Source organism: Sitophilus oryzae, unplaced genomic scaffold, assembly GCF_002938485.1.
Source record: "Sitophilus oryzae breed Bouriz unplaced genomic scaffold, Soryzae_2.0 scaffold_1436_pilon_pilon, whole genome shotgun sequence".
NCBI classification, from domain to species: Eukaryota; Metazoa; Arthropoda; class Insecta; order Coleoptera; family Curculionidae; genus Sitophilus; species Sitophilus oryzae.
The window spans coordinates 2,827,500-2,853,507 of NW_022146100.1; the positions used below are offsets into that span (position 1 = coordinate 2,827,500).

Sequence of the window (26,008 nt, forward strand, 5' to 3'; positions counted from 1 at the left end):
TCAAAGAGACTATTGTTCTTGTAGCAAGAACTTCTTTGCATATTCATTTTGGGTCAAGAGTGAAATACTTTGAACTGATAGATTCTTCTATTCTCTAAAGTATTTTTTAAAGCTTATGAAAAGATAGTTAATGCTTTGGGCAAAGAAACGTCGTTCTGAAAAGCGCCAATCTTTTGGGTCAAAGTCATATTCATTTCGACTGAGAGATCCTTTTTTTCAGTGTAGGGTGACGATATGTAAACCTAATATGGCGCATAAGGTGTTATCGGAAAACTGGTTATTTTTTCTTTAACCAAATTGAATGATATAAAATAATGTTTAACCAACGCTACTGGCAGACACCGCAAATCCAAAAAAAGCCATTCACACATCCATAAGAGACCATCTTTTCCCTCAAAAAAAAAACATACAAAGAGCGCGCGCAATGCCATACCACCCGTCGTCACACGAATTATTATAGCCCTCCGACTCCAGAGTGGTTGGTGGTCTCCCTCTGCCGCTTATTTCTGCTCTGTATGCGTCGCGACGCGCACCGACGCCCTCACGCGCGCTTCTCTGGCGACGCTAATAAAGACGCCGGCCGTCGCTAATCCTCTCTCTACGTCACTAGCGTCTGTCTCACCGCGACTAATTAGACTATTGTCGGACTACGGCCGGACCGAAGGAAAGGTCGCATGGACATGCGGCGAGCGATAGACGGGCCGGGCCTACGTTGTTGACGGACAGGCCGTAGGTGATGTGACACCGAACATGTGCGGATTGAAAGTGCGCGGTGGTGCTTGGAGGTGTCTTATGGTTTGGAGTTTGTTGTCGGTGATTGAAGGTGAGTAATTAGCATAATTTGGGCAAAAAACGTATGCTATAAAGTTCGCAACAAATGGATTTTTTTATGAGTTACTGGAAGAAGCTGATAGGGATTTGTTTTAATATGCCTAATAGAGATGACCAAAACTGCGATTTGTAATTTATAAGTCGCTGTGACTGTAACCTGCGATTGCGATTTTAATATTTTTAAATACGCTGTGCGCTGTATAGATAATATACAGGTCGCTACAAATTCGAGGTACGACCATTAGTAACTCGGTAACCGTAATTTTTTAGATACGAACATGGTTAAATTGGGGCAAAGTTGCGCTTTGGGATGTTCACCAAGATGTCATAAAAAAAGTTTTAAAAATTTCAAGGATTGCTGAGTTTTTGGGAAAAAACGGATATTTTTGAAAATCAATTTTATTTTTTCCTGTCGATGCTTTTTAAAAAATCAAAAAACTAATTGCACTTTAGCCACTTTATTAGGGCTATCTGGTAATATTTTTCGATTTTTAAATCAGCTGATAATTTGTGAGATACAGAGGCCAACTTAATTTTTTTAAATACGGAGCTGCATTTTTTATATCAGATTTTGAAAGAACTCGCTCTCCTGAGTACAAAGATATGCCACACTTAATATTTTTTTTGTTTTGGAAATTTGGACACAATTTATTTAAACCAATTTCAAGTCCGGCTCTGTTATTTTAATATTTAATATATTCATCGTTACAATATTGATAAACTTTCAAACTTAACAGTGACGTGGGTTGAATACGGAAAATCAAAAGGTTTTCGAGATACCAATACTCGTACCTCGAATTTGTAGCACCCTGTATAACAAAATATAGTAATAAGTTATCCAATATTAACAGAGGTTCCTTACCATAATCTATGTCTTCTAGTTAATAAAGAATAAAAAAATCATCGATATCATCATAAATAATTAAATATATAGTTAAGCACTCAAAAGTAATGAAATACTTTCCTACTTGGTATGCAATATACTAATCCATTGTCATTTTATATTTTAGATTACAAAATGCTATCTCCCATATTTAATCTTGCGTTTGGGCATAATTACAGGCATTTATTTTTCCTCTATAAATAAACTTTTGTTTTCTTTTTTTTTATTTGAAACAATTTGACAATTGTGCCCTTATGCCTACAAGTAAAACAATTAGGCCCAAAAAGAACAGAAGCAAAAATAAATAATGTTTTTTCGAAGGCTATCCACTTTAAAGGATTCGAATCGCTTTTATTTCTCCATTTGCAACTAATTCACGTCATTTACTCTTTCCATTAGTGAATTTAATCTTTTTTTTTTCTTTAATTCTGCTAACGAGGCCGTTTTCTAATGATCTCAGGAGAAAGTAATTCTGAACGCGAATTATTGAAAGACCACTAAATTATTATTGGACGAAAAATATGCTGATTTAGAAGAACAAAATTGTTCAGAAAATGTTTAATCAAGACCAAAAAAAAAATTTAACTCAATTAGCTATAAATAAACACTGGTTATTGACGATTTCTTTTTAGATATAATGAACCATTTTCGAGCTAATTTAAGTCAGAAATTTAAAAAACGGGGTAACAATACTTGGAAATGATTTTAACCTGTAGAAATAATGTGTGAAATATAATTACTTTGAAAATGTAATACATACTAATTTAAAATTATCTTTATCTTATGGTACCTAACATTAAATAAAATAAAATTTATTATGAATTTTGTTAAGTATTTGATTTTTGTGTATGTGATCTCTTCATTAATATAGAGAGAGTAGGCCTATTAGCTATTAGTATTCATACACACGTATCTAAAGTAGAAAATAATCTATAGTGTGTAAATTAAGTAAAAAATGTAAACTGTTGTTTACGTTCTGTTTAACTCCCCCCCCCCCTCCCATGCAGTGTTGATCTTTAAACATAGTTTAATATAATTTGTGATGCAGTTGGCTCCAAATCAGTGTTATTTATATGTTACTGCGCCTTTACTATTATATATTTCTCTGAAGGTTAAACAGTTGAAATACAGTACAGTAGTGTTTTTTTTTTGGTCTTCATTAAATATTTTCTGAACAATTTTTTTCTTCTAAATAAGCATATTTTTCGTTCAATAATAATTTAGTGGCCTTTCAATAATTCGCGTTAAAGATTTCAGAATTACTTTCTCCTCTCGAGATCATTAGAAAACGGCCTCGTTAGCAAAATTAAAGAAAGAAAAAAAATTAAGGTCACAAATGGAAAGGGTAAATGAAGCAAATTAGTGGAAAATGGAGAAATAAAAGCGAATCGAATACTTTCAAGTAGATAGCTTTAAAGTAATAGTTATTTACAGTACAAGTGTGTTTATGAACATGATTACAATGAGTGTGAACGATTAGAACGACGAAGTCGTAGACCGAGTCGTTTGGTCTGTCTGTCTGTCTGTCTGTCTGTCTGTCTGTCTGTCTGGCTGTCTGGCTGTCTGGCTGTCTGGCTGTCTGGCTGTCTGGCTGTCTGGCTGTCTGCCTGTCTGCCTGTCTGCCTGTCTGCCTGTCTGGCTGTCTGGCTGTCTGCCTGTCTGCCTGTCTGCCTGTCTGCCTGTCTGCCTGTCTACCTGTCTGCCTGTCTGCCTGTCTGCCTGTCTGCCTGTCTGCCTGTCTGCCTGTCTGCCTGTCTGCCTGTCTGCCTGTCTGCCTGTCTGCCTGTCTGCCTGTCTGCCTGTCTGCCTGTCTGCCTGTCTGCCTGTCTGCCTGTCTGCCTGTCTGCCTGTCTGCCTGTCTGCCTGTCTGCCTGTCTGCCTGTCTGCCTGTCTGCCTGTCTGCCTGTCTGCCTGTCTGCCTGTCTGCCTGTCTGCCTGTCTGCCTGTCTGCCTGTCTGCCTGTCTGCCTGTCTGCCTGTCTGCCTGTCTGCCTGTCTGCCTGTCTGCCTGTCTGCCTGTCTGCCTGTCTGCCTGTCTGCCTGTCTGCCTGTCTGCCTGTCTGCCTGTCTGCCTGTCTGCCTGTCTGCCTGTCTGCCTGTCTGCCTGTCTGCCTGTCTGCCTGTCTGCCTGTCTGCCTGTCTGCCTGTCTGCCTGTCTGCCTGTCTGCCTGTCTGCCTGTCTGCCTGTCTGCCTGTCTGTCTGTCTGTCTGTCTGTCTGTCTGTCTGTCTGTCTGTCTGTCTGTCTGTCTGTCTGTCTGTCTGTCTGTCTGTCTGTCTGTCTGTCTGTCTGTCTGTCTGTCTGTCTGTCTGTCTGTCTGTCTGTCTGTCTGTCTGTCTGTCTGTCTGTCTGTCTGTCTGCCTGTCTGCCTGTCTGCCTGTCTGCCTGTCTGCCTGTCTGTCTGTCTGCCTGTCTGTCTGTCTGTCTGTCTGTCTGTCTGTCTGTCTGTCTGTCTGTCTGTCTGGTCTAATTTAGCTCATAAAATTGTATAAGCTGTACAGGCAAGCACTTCGGAGCTTATGTGTTCTTATCAAATACTAAATAGAAAATTTAATAGGAAACTTCTTGAATTTAAGTCAATAATTAAGGAATACAATTTTCATCGATTTTAATCTATATCTTATACAAGCAACACAATTTTATGTGGTTGAACAAGTTTTTATTTTGACTTGGCAAGTATGTTTAGTCAGCAGTTAATTTTATGTTTCTTTATTTTTAGATGCATATTAATTTTTAAAATTCATATTTCAATTTTGCGAGTAGACGACGCGACAGTTCCTGACCAAGGATAGATAGAGTGGTAATACCACGCGTGCAACAAATAATTACGATAATAATAGAATTAATTGCTTGTGTACTTTAAGTACTTATCGACATAAGTATATATGATCTAGGATTTTTACCAATTTTTACGTGATATAGGTGATTATATAAGTAAAAATATTACAGGAAACTCTACAATGTAACCCATTTATTCCTCTGGATAATTTAGGAACAGAAGTTTGCTTTACAACAGTTTCCTTGTCTCACATGTAATGCTGAAGTATAAATAGTTCTTAGTTTAATAATAGCCTTTAGATTTATTAATCTTTTAACAATGACATTTTATTATAAGGAGCATGGTTTAGAATAGCATTCAAGGGATATAAATCTGAATAAAAATAATATTGTTTATCTTTCTTTTTTGTAAAATATGTCGGGAAATGGAACATTTTTTCGATTTTTCGTTGTGACAGATATAGGTAAAATCTACAGAAAAAATATAGGACAAAACATATAACACAGTATAATATTAAATATATCTTAGATCATGTATTATCTATAATTTAGGATGCATTTGTATATGACCTAAGAATCTAATAATAGATATAATGAATATTTATGAAATGAATAAAGTTCAAAAATCCCAGGGTGTGTCGTTTAGAAATTAAAAGTTGTAGTCAGTTCCGGTAAAACACGAAGTGCCCAAAAGCAATTGAATCGGCTACGTCTCGTTAAAAAATCAAGTATCGATCACAAAGCTAGCACTTCGCGCACTAGATACAAAAATAACTATTTTTTGTCTGAAAAAATGAAAGTGTTTTCAATGAGACAAATGAGACACTATTGGGACGTACCCAGTATATATTTTTAGTTCAGTGGATTTTCCATTAAATTTCCATTATATATTGGAAGCCTCGGTCACCCCGTATAATAATTGTTTATACATCTAATGTGCTATTTAAGTAGATTGCATGGCACAATACAAAAAATAACTGCATGCTTACTACTTTTGTTAATGAAAATATCTGATATGAGATTACACAAAAACGCATATGGAAATTTTGGATATTTTAAAATTCACCACAAAACAAGAAAAACCTCAAACAAGCCTCCAATTCAAAATTCTGTTTAATTTGTAAAGCGCACTGTTTGTCAGAGCCAGAAAATATCTAGTAATCATAAAATGAACATGGCGAAATGAAATGATATTAATGCGACCGATTCGACAAAACAATGAAAGTTCTGGTTGGTTTTGCCGTAAATCGATTTATCTGCGGTAACAATAAAAAAAAATCCTCCAGAGTTATTTTACTTTGTTATCACCATATATTTTTTCGAGCTAGTTTTGCGTAATTTACTTAGTAATACCACAGATTAGGTATCCTATAAGTATACAGATAAAAATCTTGTCCCTAATTCGTGGTACGAAAATTGTTTTTTATGACGATGTGCAAACGAGTCAAATTTCCTGTGCGCAAAAATAAACTCGCGTAAAATAACAATAAACAGCGTAATAGAGAGATATCGCTAAATTGAATAGCGTGCATGGACGTTAATAAGGCCAGGTGTTATTTCCTTTACGTGAGGTGGTATTAACTCTCTTCATTTATAGTTATCGGATCGGAAAGAATTCTGTTCGCGTCGCGTCCGCTATAGTCAAAGTTAGGTAACTTTGAATTTAAAACTTTGAAATTATTTTGTTTACTAGGTATTTTAAAAGTAAAGGGCTAAAGTGCTTATTTCCAGTGCTTTATTGTTCAACGTCTGCCAGTGGGTTTAGGGCAACAAGCAACAAATTCTCTTAGAAGGGCTAAGTCGTCATCTGCTGTAAACCTAAACTTCTTTAGTTCTTTAATATTGGAAGAGGTGGAATCCATATTTTGGGCCATATTTATTTAATTAAAACTAATCCCAGCTAATTAAATATCAAATTACCTAATAAAACTAAAGTAATAATTCAAAACAATTCAAACATAACCTAAAATAAAAGATCTCGCCGGCCGGCCCCGGTTGTCAAATACGCGCACATGCCCATTTAAGTAATTTTTAAACGTTATTTAGAAATAGCGCTTGGTGTAGTTGATCCGCAAATTACGTCAGGTGGTAACGTTATTAGCGGGTGTTGCGTTACAAATTGACTCGCGCGTATCGTAACCATGATAAGATACGCGTAAATACTGCATGACGCTATTCGGTTTTCCGATATCTCTCTAATAACTTTGCCGGTCAGGCGCTGCTGTGCACAATTTTGGGGGTGCCATAAGTGGGCGTGCTATGTGCGCAAACTATCTACTGTGCTGAAACTAAAATTTGTGATTACTAGAACTCTGATGGGGTATCTAGTCTATTGGGGTGTCCCCAAAAAAAGTTACATATCAACTTTTGACTTTTTCACTAATTATGCTTTAAAATTTGCGGGGAATGTCATTTTGGCCTTTGATTATCATCCGTCAAGAAAAATTTTGGTTAGAAATCAAAAGCTTATTGTTTTATAAGCTAAATATCTTTTAAATATTATGCTTTCTCTATGGATACAACAGACTACCGCAAGCTGTTGCTAGGATATTTTATTAATTATAATTGTGTTTTTTTAGACATTGTAAATGATCGAAAACTAAAAAGTATAAAGTGTAATTGAAACCACTAATGAGGAAGATGCATATATTTTATTTATCGCCAGAAACTGATCAATTTATTAGAATAAATATGTGTAAATGCAAAAAAAAACTTTTTTCTTGAAAGCAGTACCACAATTTTATAAAACGGGCCATTAAAATACTTACTTAAAATACTTTGGACAACGCAAACAACGCCTCGCGATTTGAAACGATATTCTATTCATCTGACGTCACCCGCCGTTCTCGTCGACGCGCGATGGCCAGCAGCAGCCAGTGTTCCGTTTATGTACGTATTTAGGTGGCGTACTAAGACATTTTTGTTGCTTTTAGCGTTGATTGAAGGAGCTTTTTATGCTTTTTTGTGCAGTTATTATTTGTATGTGTTGTGTGTTCTGAGAATTTTTAAGTAATGGCAGATTCCGGGTTTGTAAAAGCACAATCAGATAACTTGCCAAAAGTCGATGCTTTTATGTTGGCTGCTTTTATAAATACAAATTCCCAATTTATTGGTGCTGAATTACGAGGAAAAAAACAGAGAGGTATGTAACATTTATTCTTTGTAGTACTGAGGCATATTTAAGTATAAGTAGGTACCTATACTGTTACGAACTTAATGTTATAAACTTATTTTTCAGATCAGGTAGGGAGACGTATGGAGATAATGCTGTAGGTTATGTAGAAGTGAAAAGAGACAAAAATATTTGTGGAAAAGTAACTCCAGAGCATAGCGTGAAAAAGAAAGTTTTTTTTTTATATATTGACACCCCCTTACCTTTGTTATTTTTAAAGATTGTTTTTTTTAAGAAATTATAGGAAATAAATTGTTTATCAGTAATGAAAATATTATACAAGGTGTCCCATAAGCAAACGCCCAAATTAAGTTACTTTTTTAAGTGAAACACCCTATATATTTTTGGATTCTTCGGAAATTTCTAGAGATTCTAGATATATTTCATGTATAATATCCTATACCTATCTTCAAATGTTTACGAAATATTGACAGTTGAAAAGCGAAAAATACCTACAATTTTCTGGACCACCTTTTTTGAGACACCCTGTATATCTAGAATTAATTTTAAAAGAGAGTATATGACAAACCATGCAACTATTTTATTTAATGTTTTCTTCTAAAACTTACAGTTAAGGCTGTATGTGGGTGTCAAAATATAATGAATAACCCTGTACATTCAAATTTCATATACCTATGTAAGACAATATACATAAATATATGAACTTACATCAAAATGATCTTTTTTCACAACAATAAATCGTAAAAATAGAGGATAATTTAACGTTTTTCTTTTCATCTCTTCTCATGGCCTCAGACCATTTTTTTCTGTTTTCGCTCATCCATTACTATTTATAAATATCACTAATTACTAATTATGTATTAATTAACCCAAATAACTAAAATTTTGACTCGGATTCAACAGCGTTTAAAAGCAAACTGTGTAAAATAAACACGCGTCTGGCTCCACTCAACCAGAAGAACGGCGGGTGACGTCACAGCGGCAAGGCGCGATAGAGAGCGTTTGCCCGGCCATTTAAATTAACAATATTTAATTATTTTATATTAGAGGCATTTCTTAACCGATATCAACGATTTTTTTTGTTCAATTTGTAATTATATGAACTATTTTTTAAAACCATTATTTAAAAACATGCATTTTCCTCATTGGGAGGTTCTGAATGAAGCTATACTTTGTATATTAGCATATTCGTGTGTTTCTTCCGTGAAAACAGATTTTGCGTACTTACGACGTTTTCAAAGTAAGGTAAGGAATAAATCGATATTCCTAAAAATACTTCAGCGAGCATCTTCATCTCTACTGCCTTATGGCATTGTTATCCGATTTACAATATCTCGACAATTCCAAACGGTTAAATATTCCGGCGGTATTTAGATAAATTCCGAGTCTCCGGAACAGAATAAATGACGTTAAACCGCGTCTACGTCACGATCGCGTCTCTCCCCCCAACAGCCCTGAACATCTGTAACGCATTTATTCAAATAAGTACATAAATTAAATTTCAGGGATGCCTTCGTTGACTGTAGGGGTGGCTGTTAATTATGAAATGCGGCTTATCAAAGTGAATCCCCGGACTTCATTCGTTTTGGACATTTTTTTTTTGGTAGACCGGGTAATAAATTTGAATAATTAGTCGTAAACACTCGATTTACATTATTAAGAAGGTTATGAAGAAATATATAAAGTGGTTTTGAAGAAATATATAGAGTGGTATATGTTAAAGTATTTTTTTGTGATACAGTACAACTGGATAGTTCGGAAGGAATATTTTTTTAATGTATTGTTGTGAAGTTTTACAAATTATATCAAATTAATGAATGCATCGTTTTTAACTGAGAAAATTGTACGGAAATTTAATTTTGTAATGTAGTGTAGAATAGTATTTTTTATGTCGCTTCTTTATCGATAAATACGAGCCCTAACAACTATATGTTGGGACAAGGTTTTTTTTGTAATAAAAATAGTAATTTGTTAAAACGACTCAATTTATTTTGTTTATTATTCTAAATTCAAACATTACAATATGATCTAGGCAATTTTACTATATTTTTATAACTTCGCAAACAAATCACTTTAGATAATAGCTTATTTTGCCAAAATCAAGCCAAATTTGCTGACAACTATATATTGGGACAGCACAACAAGAAATTTGTTTAATACGGAGTTACATCACCTTTCGCCTTAACAACTGCCTGAACTCTTAATGGCATTGTATTTACCAAAGATTGGCACATTTGAGGAGAAAAATTATCCCGAATTTCCTGCAGTTTTGTCCGCAAATCAAAAATTGTTCCTTGAGGGTGGTTTCTTAAATATTGCTTCATTTTATGCCACACAGTTTCTATAACATTAAGGTCCGGACTACTTGCAGGATGGGATAGAATTTTTATATTATTATTACCGAACCAATATTTAGTTGATTTTTCTGAATGGCACGATGCTCCATCTTGTTGGAAAATATAGTCTTCGTTTGGGAACAATTCTTCAGCACTAGGCAAAAGTGAGGTCTCAAGTATATGTTGATATTTTTGGGGGTTAACAGTGTCATCTATAAAATTTAATCTTGCTGACATGCAACCCCAAACCATAATCCCCTTAGGAAATTTAACAACCCTCTTTAAGCAATCTTTATAAAAGGCTTTTGCTTTATTTCGTATTATTCGTTTTCGATGATCTCCAACGCATACATCAAATTTAGACTCATCGCTAAATATGGCCTTATTCCAATCATTTTGTGTCCACGATAATTTAGATTTTGACCAATTGTAGCGATTTTTCTTTTGAATTTCTGACAGTAGCGGTTTTTCTTTGGCCTAAATAAGAATTTGTATCAATAATCTTCAGGTAATTGATTATCCACACAAAATAAAGTTTACCTTGTAAAACCCCCAGACCACATTTATGGATATATTTTCGGCAACATTCTCTTGATATATTTAAACCAGTTACAGTATTCCATTTAACTGTTACTTCGCGAAGAGTACTTCTTCTCGCAGACTTGCGCAAGGCTTTTGGCCTTCCCAAACTTTTACCTCTAACGTCTGCATTGGCAGATTCGCCGTATATTTTTTTATTATATTAAAGACCGTGGTTTTTGGAATACTTAGATAATCAGAAATTTTTCGAATTGTTTTTCCCGTACTGTATTGACGAATGATAATTTCGCGTAGTTTTTGATTTGTAGCTTTTTCACGGACCATTACTTTGAATTAAATTAACAAAATTGAAAATTAAAAAAAAAATAATATTACTTACAGTAAATCTCACTGCTCAAAGTATCGAGTCACTTACAAGCTGTCAATGCTGAAGTAAACAGTTTGCGACATTTGTGACGTTTATAGCAAAGCCGCCTATGATGATATTAATTATTTAAAAATACTTGTCCCAACATTTAGTTGTCAGCAAATTTGTCCTTTTATGAGCAAAGTCCGCTACTGTAAATATGAATTGATTTACAAATTCATAAAAATATTGTCAAGTTGTTTAGGATATATGGCTATGTTTATATTTAAAAAACTAAACATATATTTTTCAGTTATTTTGAAAAATCAGGGCAATAATTCCAAAATATGACCTTATCCCAACATATAGTTGTTAGGGCTCGTATGTATAAATATATATTTGTCCATTTCTGTAATTGTTCTGATTCAAATAAAAATCAGTCAACTGTTAAAACAATGTATATTTTTATGGAAAAAATAACGATTTTTAATAATTTTTATGAGCGTTTCATAGAATATTGTTTCGAAAAAATCAAATTTCAATAACAGTGTGTTTTTCTAACCGAAGTCATGTATTTTAATCGAAATGAAAAAAAATAATGGCTAGAGAGACGGCCAAAAACATTTCACTATTTATTGTTTTTTCGGCAATTTTTCATTTTGAAACGGACATATGCAATTTTCGCTTTTTCAGCGAACCGCATCGTTAATATTCATATTTTATGTTTACGTATGTTGAACCATTGTTGACCTAGTAAAATGTCCTATTTCCATTGAATATATTAACATCTTTCTGTTAACAATTGTTAGGGATGCGCAAAAATATCCATTTTCTAGAGTATCGATATTTTTATATTTCACAATCGATATTTTTAATGTTTATTAAAAAAATAAAAATCTCTAGACATTATCAAAAACTTTTCTCCGAGCTTTCCCCTCGGAAATTATTTAACCACACCCTTCACGTCATATTTATCTTGAAAATGTAAAAATATAGTAAAAATACTTAAATCTGTAATTTTTTTACTGAAACATCCAGTAAAACAAAAATAAATGACTTTTTTTTTTAAATTTCCAATTCAAAAGCAAAATAAAATTACACTAAATCACCACAATACACCAAAACACTTTTACTTTTACACTGGACGCGCGTTTCGCTAACCATGTTAGCATCATCAGCAGATGATTATAAACTGATGATGCTAACATGGTTAGCGAAACGCGCGTCCAGTGTAAAAGTAAAAGTGTTTTGGTGTATTGTGGCGATTTAGTGTAATTTTTTTTGCTGTGTAACACCAAAGGTTCCAACCCTCAACTGTAATTTCCAATTCCCCTTTCACCCTTCCTCTACCAGAAAAGTCAAAATATGACAAAGACTATTTTAACCCTCGGGCAGGCCCATACTTTAGAATCACACGACCGGGCGCCTAGCGGTATTCCTTACCACATTTATATTTTTGAAGTATTCTGTATTTTAAAATATTTTAATACACATTTACTTTATTAACACATAAAAAAAATTAAACGTATTTAAAAAATGGAACCGAACAAAACATTTTTAATATTCAAAATAAAAAAATGTAACTTTGCCCACTCACAAAAATTAAATCATACCCAACATATTTTAATAAAATAAACCAAACAGAACCTTTTAAATATTCCAAAAAAAAATATTTTTAACCACAGGAAGTAGATGAAGTACAGTCTTTGTGACTAGCCTGTGTGGCATATTCTCTGTGTGAAAACAGTCTTTGTGACTAGCCTGTGTGGCATATTATCTGTGTGAGAACAGTATTTGTGACTAGCCTGTGTGGCATATTATCTATGTGAGAACAGTATTTGTGACTAGCCTGTGTGGCATATTCTCTGTGTGAGAACAGTCTTTGTGACTAGCCTGTGTGGCACATTCTCTGTGTGAGAACAGTCTGTGTGACTACATGCCTTTGTGGCATCTGTGCGAGAACAGTATTTGTGACTAGCCTGTGTGGCATATTCTCTGTGTGAGAACAGTCTTTGTGACTAGCTTGTGTGGCATATTCTCTGTGTGAGAACAGTATTTGTGACTACATGCCTTTGTGGCATATTATTATTATTGTTTTTGAACATGTGTCTCTTATGTTGGAATATTAAGAAACTATTCAAGTACCTGTTTAATTTTAATTTATTATTATTAAGATATTATTTTAAATTCACCTCATTTTAATAATAACTGGTAACTTTGTTGCTCACACCATTTTTCTCTTTAATTTGCAGGTAGGTCATCTCGGTAGCCAGGCCATACAAGACTTTTGTTGCTATACAACATTTGTCTATTTCCAGCGCCCAGATCAAAGTTCGCTATTACCATTAGTAACGTACCATCTATTAGTATTGTTTTTATTTTATATTATTAGTTGTATTTTGTTTTACAACATTTACGCCCTTTAAATTTGTTTTATAGTTTTTATTTTTATTTTTGAGTTGACCGCTTGAAAAAAAATGTATTGGCCCTTACATACGAAATTACTTTATTTGGTACCTTCCAATAATAGTAAATACCTACCCAAATTCTTGTAAAAAAATGTGACGTTGATTTTGACAATGAAAAATCACATTTTTGCTGGTATTTTAAATGTAGCTTTCTGTGGGCCGGATTATAAATTTTACGAATTTGAGGGTAGATTTTTGCAAATAACTTTCAAGGACCAAAGTCCCGTGTTCCGATGCACCACCATGTCTACCAAAAAGTATGAAATAAACATTATTACATTATTTATTAGAATTACATTAAGTCTGACCTTAAACAACAATCTTTTTGGAACAATCATTATTAAGTATCAAAATCTATACCTAAAGATCACTGTTTTACTAATACTTTTTAACTATTTCAAATAATATAAACTGATATTACACTTTATTTAGACTACTACCACAGATTAGGTATACTATATGTACACAAATAAAAATCTTATCCCTAATTCGTGGTACGATAATTGTTTTTTATGACGATGTGCAAACAAGTAAAATTTCCTGTGCGCAAAAATAAACTCGCTTAAAATAACAACAAACAGCGTAATAGAGAGATATCGCTAAACCGAATAGCGTGCATGGACGTTAATAAGGCCAGGTGTTATTTTCTTTACGTGAGCTGGTATTAACTCTCTTCGTTTATAGTTATCGGATCGGAAAGAATTCTGTTCGCGTCGCGTCCGCTATTTAAACTTAACCTAACTTTGAATTTAAAACTTTGAAATTGTTTTGTTTACTAGGTATTTTAAAACTAAAGGGCTAAAGTGCTTATTTCCAGTGCTTCATTGTTCAACGTCTGCCAGTGGGTTTAGGGCAACAAGCAACAAATTCTCTTAGAAGGGCTAAGTCGTCATCTGCTGTAAACCTAAGCCTCTTTGTAGGTTCTTTAATATTGGAAGAGGTGGAATCCATATTTTGGGCCATATTTATTTAATTAAAGCTAAGCCCAGCTACTTAAATATCAAATTACCTAATAAAACTAAATTAATAATTCAAAACCATTCAAACATAACTTAAAATAAAAGATCTCGCCGCTCGCCGGCCGGTCCCGGTTTTAAACGTTATTTAGAAATAGCGCTTGGTGTAATTGATGCGCAAATTACGTCAGGCGGTAACGTTATTAGCGGGTGTTGCGTTAAAAATTGACTCGCGCATATCGTAACCATGATAAGGTACGCGTAAATACTGCTTGACGCTATTCGGTTTTCCGATATCTCTCTAATAACTGTCCCGGTCAGGCGCTGTGCACAATTTTAGAGGCCATAAGTGGGCGTGCTATGTGCGCAAACTAGTCACCTAACTAGTGCCCGATTCCGAAAATTGGAACCACGAAAAACTATAAAGAAAAAACAAAGTTTATAATCTGTATGATCTGTGCTACTACTTTCAAAAAGTTGTTTAAGAACTCTGTATCAAAGCAGGAACTCATTTTTAATGCATTTAATTTTTCCAATATGTTTTTAGTTCACCTAGAGGACATAATAGTATGGAATTATTTATTATCCAGATTTAAATTGTAGCTATCAAGAAAGCTGTAGTGCCTTTTTTATTTTACTGAAAGGGTGTTTTTGGCTCTTAAGTACACCTAAGCTCTAACAAACTAGGGATCTAAATGTTCCGATTTTGATCAAATTTCCTCGATTTTCTAACATTATATTTTACAGCCTTTATATTTGATATCTGTAAGTCTATATTCTTATTACCCAGGAGAAAAATCTCAGAACTTTTTTTGTATATTGATCATTATAAATTAATTTATTAAATTGAGACGCAATTGAAATGTGATCGAGAAAATCTCGCAACTACTTCCAATGTTTTAATTATTAAATAGGCGTTTTAAGATTCTCTATGCTTCAGTCCGCCCGCCAAAAAAATGTATGAAAAGAGAGGATATGGAACGGAAGGGATAGTGTGCAGTGTCCTATTCATTTACATGATATAATATTCTGTAACAGCCTCTTTTCCTAGAGAGCTATAACTAACGCCTAACAGTCGGTCTTTTTGTTCTCGGGCGCCACCCCCAAAGTTTAAAGTGTTTGAGAGACCACCTCGGCCAATACGGGTAGCTTTTCTACAGTGGAGAATCCAGGGAAATGGGGTAAAGCCAGTTAAAGTCGAATATATTCCATAACGAGGTTTATTTAAATAAATTAATTATGAATCCAATATCTTCAAATAAATAAAATATGAAGAAAATACTAAAACATGAAATATCGCAAAATCTAACACAGAGAAATTAAATCAGTTAATTAAATAGCAAATAATTAAGGTCATATGATTTAAATTCAATATCTTCAAATAAATAAAATAGAAAAATACTAGCAATACATATTCACATGCATCTTTAAATAAATCAGATATATAAGAAATATTATTATTATGGTAAAATAAAAGAGGAACCTTAATTAACTCCTCCTCCGTAAAGGAATTTTATACCATAAAAATAAAATAAAAAAACTCTACTGTGCTGAAACTAAAATTTGTGATTACTAGAACTCTGATGGGGTATCTGGCGGTTACAAAAAAAAAGAAAGAATGTGATTACCTCTTTTTTTTAAGTAAATCGGCGTCGGATCAAACGAAACGGTCTGGTTTTCTGAATCGCCTACAGCAGCCCGGAATCCAGGCGCACTAATTATTCGCGGTCAGGTACAAAGAAAACTTAAGAAAATCGGCGTCGGATCAAAACGAAACGGTCTGGTTGTCTATTCACGGTCAGGTATAATAAACTTAAATGCTCGGTTTTTAACTATCTATACTCATAAATCAGAAATACGGTTCAGACTTATGTTAAATCAAATCTCTGCGACCACGATTTATACTTATTTAAAATCAAAAACGGAGATACGGTACTTTTACTTTAAAACTCAAGAATTCGGTTTTTACAGCAGCGCTGATAAAAAAAACGGATCAGACTCGCGAGGTTTACTTAGAAAAGTTCACGGGTACTTAGTCTCAACAGGAAGCCCCCGTTTTCGCGCTCCCGTCGTCGCTTAAATAATCTTTTCCGTCGGGAACCACGAACCACGTTCGGTTACCATCGTCCTACGACCCATCAAGATTCCTTACAGTAAAAAAAACGGTTTTTACAGTAGTTTCCGAGATACCCATAGAGAACATCGTAGGAAACTCACCCTGTATTATATTTTATATTTTATAATAAAATTTTTGTTAAAGTCATTTTTCTGTCGAGCGAAAGTTATTAGTAATAAATATCAACACACTAAAAATACACACATAAAAAACTCGACGCGCTGCCACTGAATTTAGTACCCTAAACTGAGATTTATTACGTCTTCTATATGTCATAATGTTATTATTAGAGGCCGAAAAAAAAATCACTAAACCAAGTCGTTAAAACGGCTGCGTGCTCCAAGGTCTTTATCTATTTATTGCTGTAAAATTTTACGATTTTCAAGCTAAAGCATTCCACATCCACGATTTTAATGTAACATCATCAGAGAATTTTTTTTATGTTAAAGAAATAGGAGGTGGATTAGATTGATTTTTCCTCTGATCTTTAGTATTATGGTCATTAATAAAGTAAAGTAAAGATTTGAAGTTAACGTCTCCTTTTTGCTGCCAGGGCTAATCTGAACGGGGCCTACTTTGTTTACGCGGAATCCGAACCGCGGTCCTCGACCATACGCCCAAAATAACGGAGTTATTTTACAGTTGAGAGTTGGAACCTTTGGTGTTAAGCCACGTCCAAGCTACTCGAACAAAACGTTCGCGAACATATATAATTCACACTATACAGGCCCGGCAATGGATCTCTAGGCATAGGAATTACATGCATTGGAATGAAACGCCTATAAAAAGTCTATGCTTAAACAGAGATGGACAACAACTTCCCCGTTTCCACTTCCACTACGACTGTCTACTTAGACAAACTCCAATAAGATAACAACTCCCATCCACTCATGATACCCATCTCCCTGCCCTTTATTTATCGCCATTATTTTATTTCCCTTCCCGCGCCTCCGCACCTCGCTATTCCGACTTCCGTCAGTTCATCACAGAGTTGCCAGGTCTACCGGTTTCGTCTGTAAGCTACCGATCTACCGATTTAAAGAAAAATCTAACGATATATTCAACTGCGTCTTTAGTTTTACAATAGAAGCACTTTTAAAAAGCTGACTTATTTGACTAAAAATTAAGCGACTGCCGCGTTGGAATCTGTATAATCTGACTTTATTATTGTTTCATTAAATTTTATTTAGTAATAACACACATACAGGTCATCGTTCTGTCTAGTTGCAGAGTTACAGAGATATTCCTAAAAATCCTTATTACTCCTTATTAGGCGCGGTATTGGCGACATGCCCGAAGAAGTTGATATCTTTTGAAAAGATTTTATTTCATTCATCTACTAAAGTTGAACCCATATTTTCCCCCAAAAAATGTAAACAAAAAACAAAATTTAAGTTAAGAAACAACCTAAATTCGGACAAATATTTTAGTGATTTTCCCGTCAAAAAAATATATTAATATGAAAAAAGAGTTGAGAGTTGCTACAGCTTTCCCATTGAAATGAAATTAATTTTAGATATCACTGATCAAAATTTGTACAAAGGTAAAAAGTGACTGCTACACTAATTTGTGACTGCTATCCCTACTTGTTATAGTTTTATATGTTTTTATTAATATATTAATATTATTTAATTCAATATTTTTTTTAATATCAAATAATATACCTAGCTATTTCTAATTCTTGTTATATTTATTATATTTGTATTTTATTTGAGTGATCTATTATTACGACACATAGGAATGCTAATTTTGGACTTAAATATTATATTTTATTTCGTTTCTGTACTTTTAATTTTTGTTGAAGATCTACCGAGAATTTTGTTCTCGTATGGAATTATAATCTAACCAACCCGGCAACCCTGTTCGGCTACTCCTTATAAAGTTTTTTTCGGCCTAATTCCTTTGTCACAGCCGCGGCTTTGTCAAGCGCCGCCGCCGACCGACTGTGTCGGGGCGACTGCTAGGAAGATCGTACAGTATTGCCATTTCATAGAATTGCACTTGCTATTTTAGAAATGATTTCAAAGTTTTGCATGTTACTTTTCGTTTTAGAAAGAAGTTATGTGCCTAGAGAAAACATTCTTAAAATTGTTTCGTACTTTATTTAATATTTCATTAAGTAGGCAAGATAATGGGATTAGAAGATTTAGGATTTTGACAAGCCAACATAATTTCGATTTAATTGAATGGCAACACTGTCCGTCCTGTTTCTATTTTTTCGATTCTGTTCTATTAGTAGGCGGTAGCCCCCACACAAGCGTCTTAAAGACCCGCCCGGCGCCCCCTCTCGCAGGGGCTCTCTCGTCGTATCACTTCTATGATCACTTCCCCTATACGATGGTAGGGAAAAGACACTTTATCCGTCTCTGTTGCACTGCAGTGTATTTTGCAGCCTTACCATCTTTTTTTATTGCATTGAAAACCTCCTATTGCTAATATTCCTTTGCCAGCAGTGTACATATACTCGTAACAACAGGTCGTAAACGACGGCACAGCCCATCGCATCGGTCCTGAGGACTGAGGTGCGGGGAAGAATGCGACAACCAGTTTGCTCCATAGGTTTGCTCTATAGATCTAGGATGCGTTTAGGTAGTCGCTGTTTTTTCGAGTGCCCGGATTTCGAGTGCAAGCATTTTATTAAATAAATTAACCGGTAAACAGTTTAAGAACTTTTGTCGTTGAAAAATCAATATTTAGCAGGCGGAGGGTCACAGGGGTCTTTTGGTAGATTATTCGTTATAGTGTAATTTTAAGACCTGTATTCATTTTCAGCCGATTCTACCAGGTGTTTCTCAAAAGGGGCTCACTTTTTTACTTTTTTATTTTTTCAGATAATACAACGAAATTTGGCTTGTTACTATATGACATAAATCATCGCCCAAAGTTTTATTTTAAATTATTATCCCAGTGGTTATGTTGAAGCTGCTACTTGCTATTAGTGAAGCAACGAAATAAAATTGTATTTATATGCAGATGTTTATGTTCAAGTGGTGAGTCCGCAAGTTTTACATACATCCTTCAAATCTTTCGTCCAAATCTTTCAAAATCCAAGCACAGATCTAAAAAAAACAATTAAGATGAAACGATTGTTTCAAAAGCAATTCTTTGGTTTGTGCAGTAAGGTTTGTTTATTAACGTATTTGTCTGGGCATAGAATTAAGCCTTTTCTGAATCCATTCATGAGTTAAACAAAACACCGACCGGTTTGCCGCTTCTATAATATTTAATAGAAAACATGTTCACGAACGTGTATATTCTCAAATTACTAGGTGTAAACTGCTCCAAATTATCAAATTTTGAAAGATTTACCTGCCGTGCGTGTGACTTTCGACCGAAACAACCTAATTGACAGTTTCCGAGATTAATGTTATCTTTCTTTCTAATTCCTCTTCGGTTATAAATAAAGTCCATGCTCAATTACCGTGACTTTTTTAAAAGTAAGCGGCTTTAACCGTGTCACTGGGAAGGCCTTAAGGCCAAAATATATTCGTCGGAATGGCTCTGACAGATTCTATTTATACTTTTTTATATTTATTTTCGGTGTGGAGATGCTCGACTTGAAGTGACATCTATTTATGGAATTCATAATAATATACGTAGTTAGGCGTTTTGTAGATGCCTTGTTAATTATGGCTATAAAGATCTGAAAGTGCCTCTACGGCGGGTTTATTGCCGTTAAATCATCTCGAAATGTCGCTACGATAGTAACAGTCAAATATCGTAACAACAGATATTTTAGAAACATCTAGGTTTACTTATTTCACTCGAGATTTTTGAAAAAAAGTCATTTGCCTGGGGTATAGATAGCGCCACGTTTTGGAAACCGTTCGAAACGAAACAAAAGGAACCACAAAAAAAAATTCACAGATTTTGCAACATGCCCCATATAGCACGTCCAAATGAAACTACGTTTCTACAAGGGAGACACATGAGAAACAACATATGTTAAAGTGAATCTAAGTGTTCATCTAGTTCTAACATATACATATGAGTTACACGCAGGTTTATATTGATAGAATTGTGTGATACAGTGTTTACTAGTTGTATACCGTATGTACTCAAGATTCTAAAGAGTTTTTTGTAACGTAACAAATAATTATTAAAATGATGAAATCTGACGTCGGTACATGAGACATACAATGTATAAGTCATATGTATGTGTGATACTTCGTATCATAGTTGTACCTATAGTACACACCTTGTAAAAATGTGACGTATACACATAATATAAATATCTATATAGACACTTTGTAATCGTGTACTGTTGTGTCTACATTCTAGCATGAAATGAAGGTGTGCGCATGCGCGGATAGCCTCAGCGTAGATACACCGGCCAAGTGTATCTTATGTGTCCTCTCTTCTTTCTCCTTTCTAGGAGTAGTATGTGTTAGCAGCCATTATTGTTTTATCATTCGGAAGCTCTATATAAATGTTCTGTTTGTGTGTAGTTTAAAAGAGATTTTAAGGTAAGGACAAGTTTTTAATTACCTTGTTACACCTTCCTAAGAGTATTATTAATATTATAGCAGCGACTCTTCCCTTACTCGATACCCAATTTACCAAATTTTGACTCCAATGAATGAAAACTCCAAATATTCTCATATAATGATAAAGAGGTTAGCTGAGTTAACACTGCAATATAATTTTTTTTAATTTGGAAATAATAAAAATCTAAATGGACCAGAGAAAGAAAGATTTAAACACTTCAAAGAACTTTTTACACTGATATTCGGTAAGTTATGGATGGATCAATATACAGATATGTTTAATATTCAATAATCAGTTTCATATAAAATTTCAGGGTGAGATTGTTAATCTGGAAATACAAAGTCCAACAGAATGCTCGATGAATGAGTATGCTAACAAACCAACTGCTTGGAGGGAAAAGAGGAGAAAAAAAATGACTAAACGAGGTCCACCAAATCGTGGCGATATACCAGTGTTTACCATTTTAGTATGTTGTTATACTAGGTACTTATATTTTTAATACATTTTGATACAAATTCTGTTCTTTTACAGTGTTTTCTTACTTCTGGTTTCTGCAGTGTAAATAATTATTATTATTGTGTTATTTGCGCTATTGTATTCCATGATATAAAGAAATATAAGATTTTTATTTTTTAACCACTTAATCCATTTTATGGAAGAAAAATGGTACATCTAATACAAAACAAAAATGGAACAATTTTAAGGCTACTTCTCTTGAACTTACGATCGAAATACTTTTGGAAAATACAAAGTTTTGTCCTAATTTTCGTTCTAAAAAGATATAATTATTAAGTATCATTGAATAAATATTTCTTAAAAAGAACGAAAAGTTAGGCATTAAAACTTGTATTATTTCCTAAATTCGTCATAAGAAGTAGTTTTATCTAGCACAAGATGTATATACGAAGCAAAATACATACGTATACACGCGGTAGTCACAACTGCAATGTGTAAACGGAGTTTAAACGTAATACACAAGCACTGTGTATCCTACGGCACACTGTGTATCCCTTACTTTGTGTATACGTAAATGCTATACTGTGGCTACATTGTGAGGCGGAAGTTTAACCTTTGTGCATACGTGTTGAACTACAATGTGTAAACGTAGCATATTTACATCGGGAGAATTGTGTCACCCTGTGTCTACATCTAATAATGTAAACACATCGTAAATGTGATTTGATGTGCTGTATGGGGCACCCTCTAAGCGGGGGTGTCATCCCCCGATTCTTTTCAAATGGGAAGGGGGTTCAAGTGGTACCGCAATGAAAAGGGCTTTCTATTCTCTATACTTTCCTGCTTCGTTTCTATATATAAGTTTATTTAAACATTTATCAGAGTAAATGATAAGGATAAATTCCTTCGACCAATTTGCTGTTTTTTCTTATTATTTCTAGATGTTTGCAATCGGGTTGCGCAGATATTCAATGAACGCCATCCTGACAAACACCTTTATGGCAAAATTGTTCGCCAGTTAGTAGCAAAATTTCGCGAAACTGGTTCCGTTATGAATAAAAAGAGGCAGAAGGAAAATCCTGTAGTAAATGAAGCTATGGAGGTATTCGTATTGGGCCAAGTTGCCATGGACAGTATTCTGAGTACAAGAAAATTAGCCAATGAGACCGGCGGGAATCATACAAGTGTCCAAAGGGTATTAAAACAACACAAATTCCACCCGTACAAAATTCAGTTGGTACAAGAACTCAACGAAGACGATTTTGATCGTTGCTTGCAATTTTGTGAAACTATGAGTGAACGACTGGCGAATGATTATAATTTCCTATTTAATGTGTGTTTTTCGGATGAGTGTACTTTCTTCTTGAACGGTGTAGTTAATCGGCACAACTGTCGGTACTGGGCTGAGGACAACCCCAGGGTTTTTCACGAGGTGCACACACAAAACCCTCAGAAATTGAACGTGTGGGCTGGTGTTTTTGGAAATTCTATTGTAGGTCAGTTTAACGATATTGAGAAGAACTTCAACGCACAAGTATCACAGAACAGCTATCTAGCAACTACCGCACCTGATCGTTCAACGTTGTGGCAAGTGAAAAAATGCGTAAACATCTAGAAATAATAAGAAAAAACAGCAAATTGGTCGAATTTATCCTTAATTGTCATTTACTCTGATAAATGCTTAAATAAACTTTTCAAATTTCAATGCTTCATATTTTCTCAATGACTCGACCGATTTTCAAAAACGAAGCGGAGAAATATAGAGAATAGAAAGATCTTTTCATTGCGGCGCCACTTAACCCCTCTTTCTATTTGAAAAAAGTTGGGGGATGACACCCCCGCTTAGAGGGTTGAATATTTTGCAATCATTTTTGGGGCAAAAGTTGTCCCCTTCACAAACAAAATTGACGTGTTTTTGTACACCCTGTATATTCCCGTAAAGTTATACTTTCTTGTCTTTTTCCACCCCTCCTTGTTCACGCCACACTACCGGTAATTACCAACAGGTGCGTAAAGCGTGTTCTTCTTTGCAGGGTGCGGGTGGCCCCGGCTGGCGGCGACACACCCCTGCGCCACTAATTAAAAATATACATCAAGTCCCCTCTTTAAAAACATTTTCATTAAAATAAAAACGTCCCGGCTCGCCGTAGTCGTGTCCCACCCATGCAAATAGCCGCTTTTTACGTGCACGTAACGCATTACTGCCTAACCCTGTAATTCCTGTCGTCTTTTTTAGGTATTTCGCCCTAATATCGCTGTATATAGTGATCAGATATGTCCGTCCCCTAGTAGTTTAGGAATTAGCGGTTTTTTGTTCTATTTTATCGATGAATTAATAATATGAAATGTGCATATACAGGGTGGGCCACTGAAAACTTACAATGGCTATAATTTTTAAACCAAAAAAGATATCAAAAAAATAAAAAATACCCTTTCTATAATATCGAGGGGGAATACATATGACGTATTTTTTGAACCACCCCAACCTACCCCTAAGGCGGCACCACTCACTTGAAAATCTTAAATGACAACACCCCACTTGTGGCGCCTTTTTGGAAAGCCCATGAAAAATGCTAAACGATGATCATAAAGTTTTTAGGGTGAAATTGAAAAACTACCCCTTACACGAAAAATTAGGTGGACATTAATGAGAAAAGTGATTTTTTCAGCATAAGTTACAAATTGGGACCCAGCTAAATGAGGTTTTTTTTCAAACTACCCCGACCCACCCCTAGGTGCCACCCTCTCACTTGTAACCTCAAGATAGCGATACCCCACTTGTGACACCTCTTTGGAAAGCGTATAAAAAATGCTGAACGATTGTCATAAAAAAGAACGAAAAAAAAATAGAGCCTAAAAATAAAACAAAAATGTCAAAACGTGTCAAAATCAATAGAATGAATTATTTTTGTATCCATGAACCATTGCGAGAAAAAAAAGCTGGTACAAAGAAATTTATTATAACTTTTAATGAAGACCTCATACACTTTCAGCAAGATGGAGCCCCTTCGCATTATTCTATTGTCACAAGGCGGTGGTTGGATAAATATTATCCAAGGCAATGGATTGGCAGAAGGGGTCTAATCGAGTGGCGGCCAAGGTCACCTCATTTCACTCCTTTAACTTTTCCTTGTGGGGTTACATTAAATCCATAGTCTACAAGACAAAACCAGGTTCGTTGCAAGAATTGCGGCAGAAGAGAACTGAAGCATGTCGAAATATTCCGAGAGAGACTTTCCAAAAAGTGAGAGAAGAATTTGAAAATCGTTTGTATTTTTGTATGGAACAAAACGGCTGTCATTTTGAGCAATTATTATAATAAATTATCATTTAAAATTTCTTTCAAATTGTCACACCTACATTTCTTGTCACTAACCAGTAATTAAGTTGAAGTCTATGATCATCTTTTAGCAATTTCAATTAGCTTTCCAAAGAAGTGTCACAAGTGGGGTATCGCTATCTTGAGATTAGAAGTGAGGGGGTGCCACCTAGGGGTGGGTTGGGGTGGTTTGAAAAATACTTCATTTAGCTGGGTCCCAATTTGTAACTTATGCTAAAGCAGACCTTTTTATTAAAAGTAACTAACTGATGTTTTCATAAAAGTAATAATACAAAAAATTCCATACTTATGTGGAGAACTTTAGACTCCCTGTATATTAAAAAGTTAGTGAAATATTACGTAATCTAACCCGACATTTGTGTGAAAAATGTCTATTTGGAAATAAAACAGGTTTTAAAATACGCGCCAAATAAAACACTTCTATCTCCGCCATATTGGAAAAGGTTGAATGGCTTTGTGTGGAGGTGGCGGTGGGTCAGCATGGTAGCCCGGCCGTGTTGCCGCTTTTCAACATGCCAGGTGTGACGTATTAAAAATAAAGTGCGGATTTTTATTCTGGGCTTTTTTGTTTTTATTTATTTTCTTAAGAACGACTTCAAATTTTTCGAAAGTGAGACAGCAGAAAATTCTAGAATTAATTACTTTATTCGATTATGCTAATTCCAAAATATAGTGAAAGAGCCCATTGTCATTTATACAACAAAAGATATTTTAATCCATTATTTTCGATGATGATAGTTCTAGATATAGATAAACTACGATATTTTTTTATATTTTTATCAGAATCTTCTTCTTCTCTTCTTTCTCAGCCTGGTTCCATCCAGTGTTGGATATAGGCCTCTTCTAGGTTTTTCCATGCTTCGCGATCTCTAGCCAATCTTATCCATTGTCTTCCCGCCACTGCCCTGACGTCATCGACCCATCTCTTTTTTGGTCGGCCCACACTTCTTGTTGTTCCCCTAAGTCTCCATAGGATTGCTTTTTGGGGCCATCGGTCTGGATCCTGTCTTGCCGCATGTCCTATCCATTGCCACTTCAGACTTGCCACTCTTTTAACAACATCTATTAATTTTGTTTTTTGACGTATGTGGGTATTGTATTACTTACTTTACTTATCAGAATCTTCAGAAAAAATTATTACTTTACTTATCAGAATCTATCGTCTAGTAATGGGACTGTAATATGTATAGAACAAAAGATACAAAAGTAATCAAGAGTAAACCCAAAGGCTTTTAGTAATCGTCTACTGAAGCTCATTTAGTACGATATCTACAAACATTCTGTAAAATCAAAAAGTTATTTATGACGAAAGAGACTAGCACTTCGACAATTAAACAAT

The 26,008-nt window shown here is 34.7% G+C and overlaps 1 protein-coding gene across 1 annotated transcript in view; it reads left to right on the forward strand.

Moving 5' to 3' along the window:
• The first annotated feature begins 489 nt into the window (after positions 1 to 489).
• Positions 490 to 26,008, forward strand: part of LOC115876439 — a 127,434-nt gene continuing 101,915 nt past the window's right edge. The window contains exon 1 of the mRNA XM_030892210.1: positions 490 to 823. Coding sequence (XP_030748070.1) covers positions 751 to 823 — 73 coding nt within the window. The 5' untranslated portion in view covers positions 490 to 750. The remainder of the gene's footprint in view (positions 824 to 26,008) is intronic.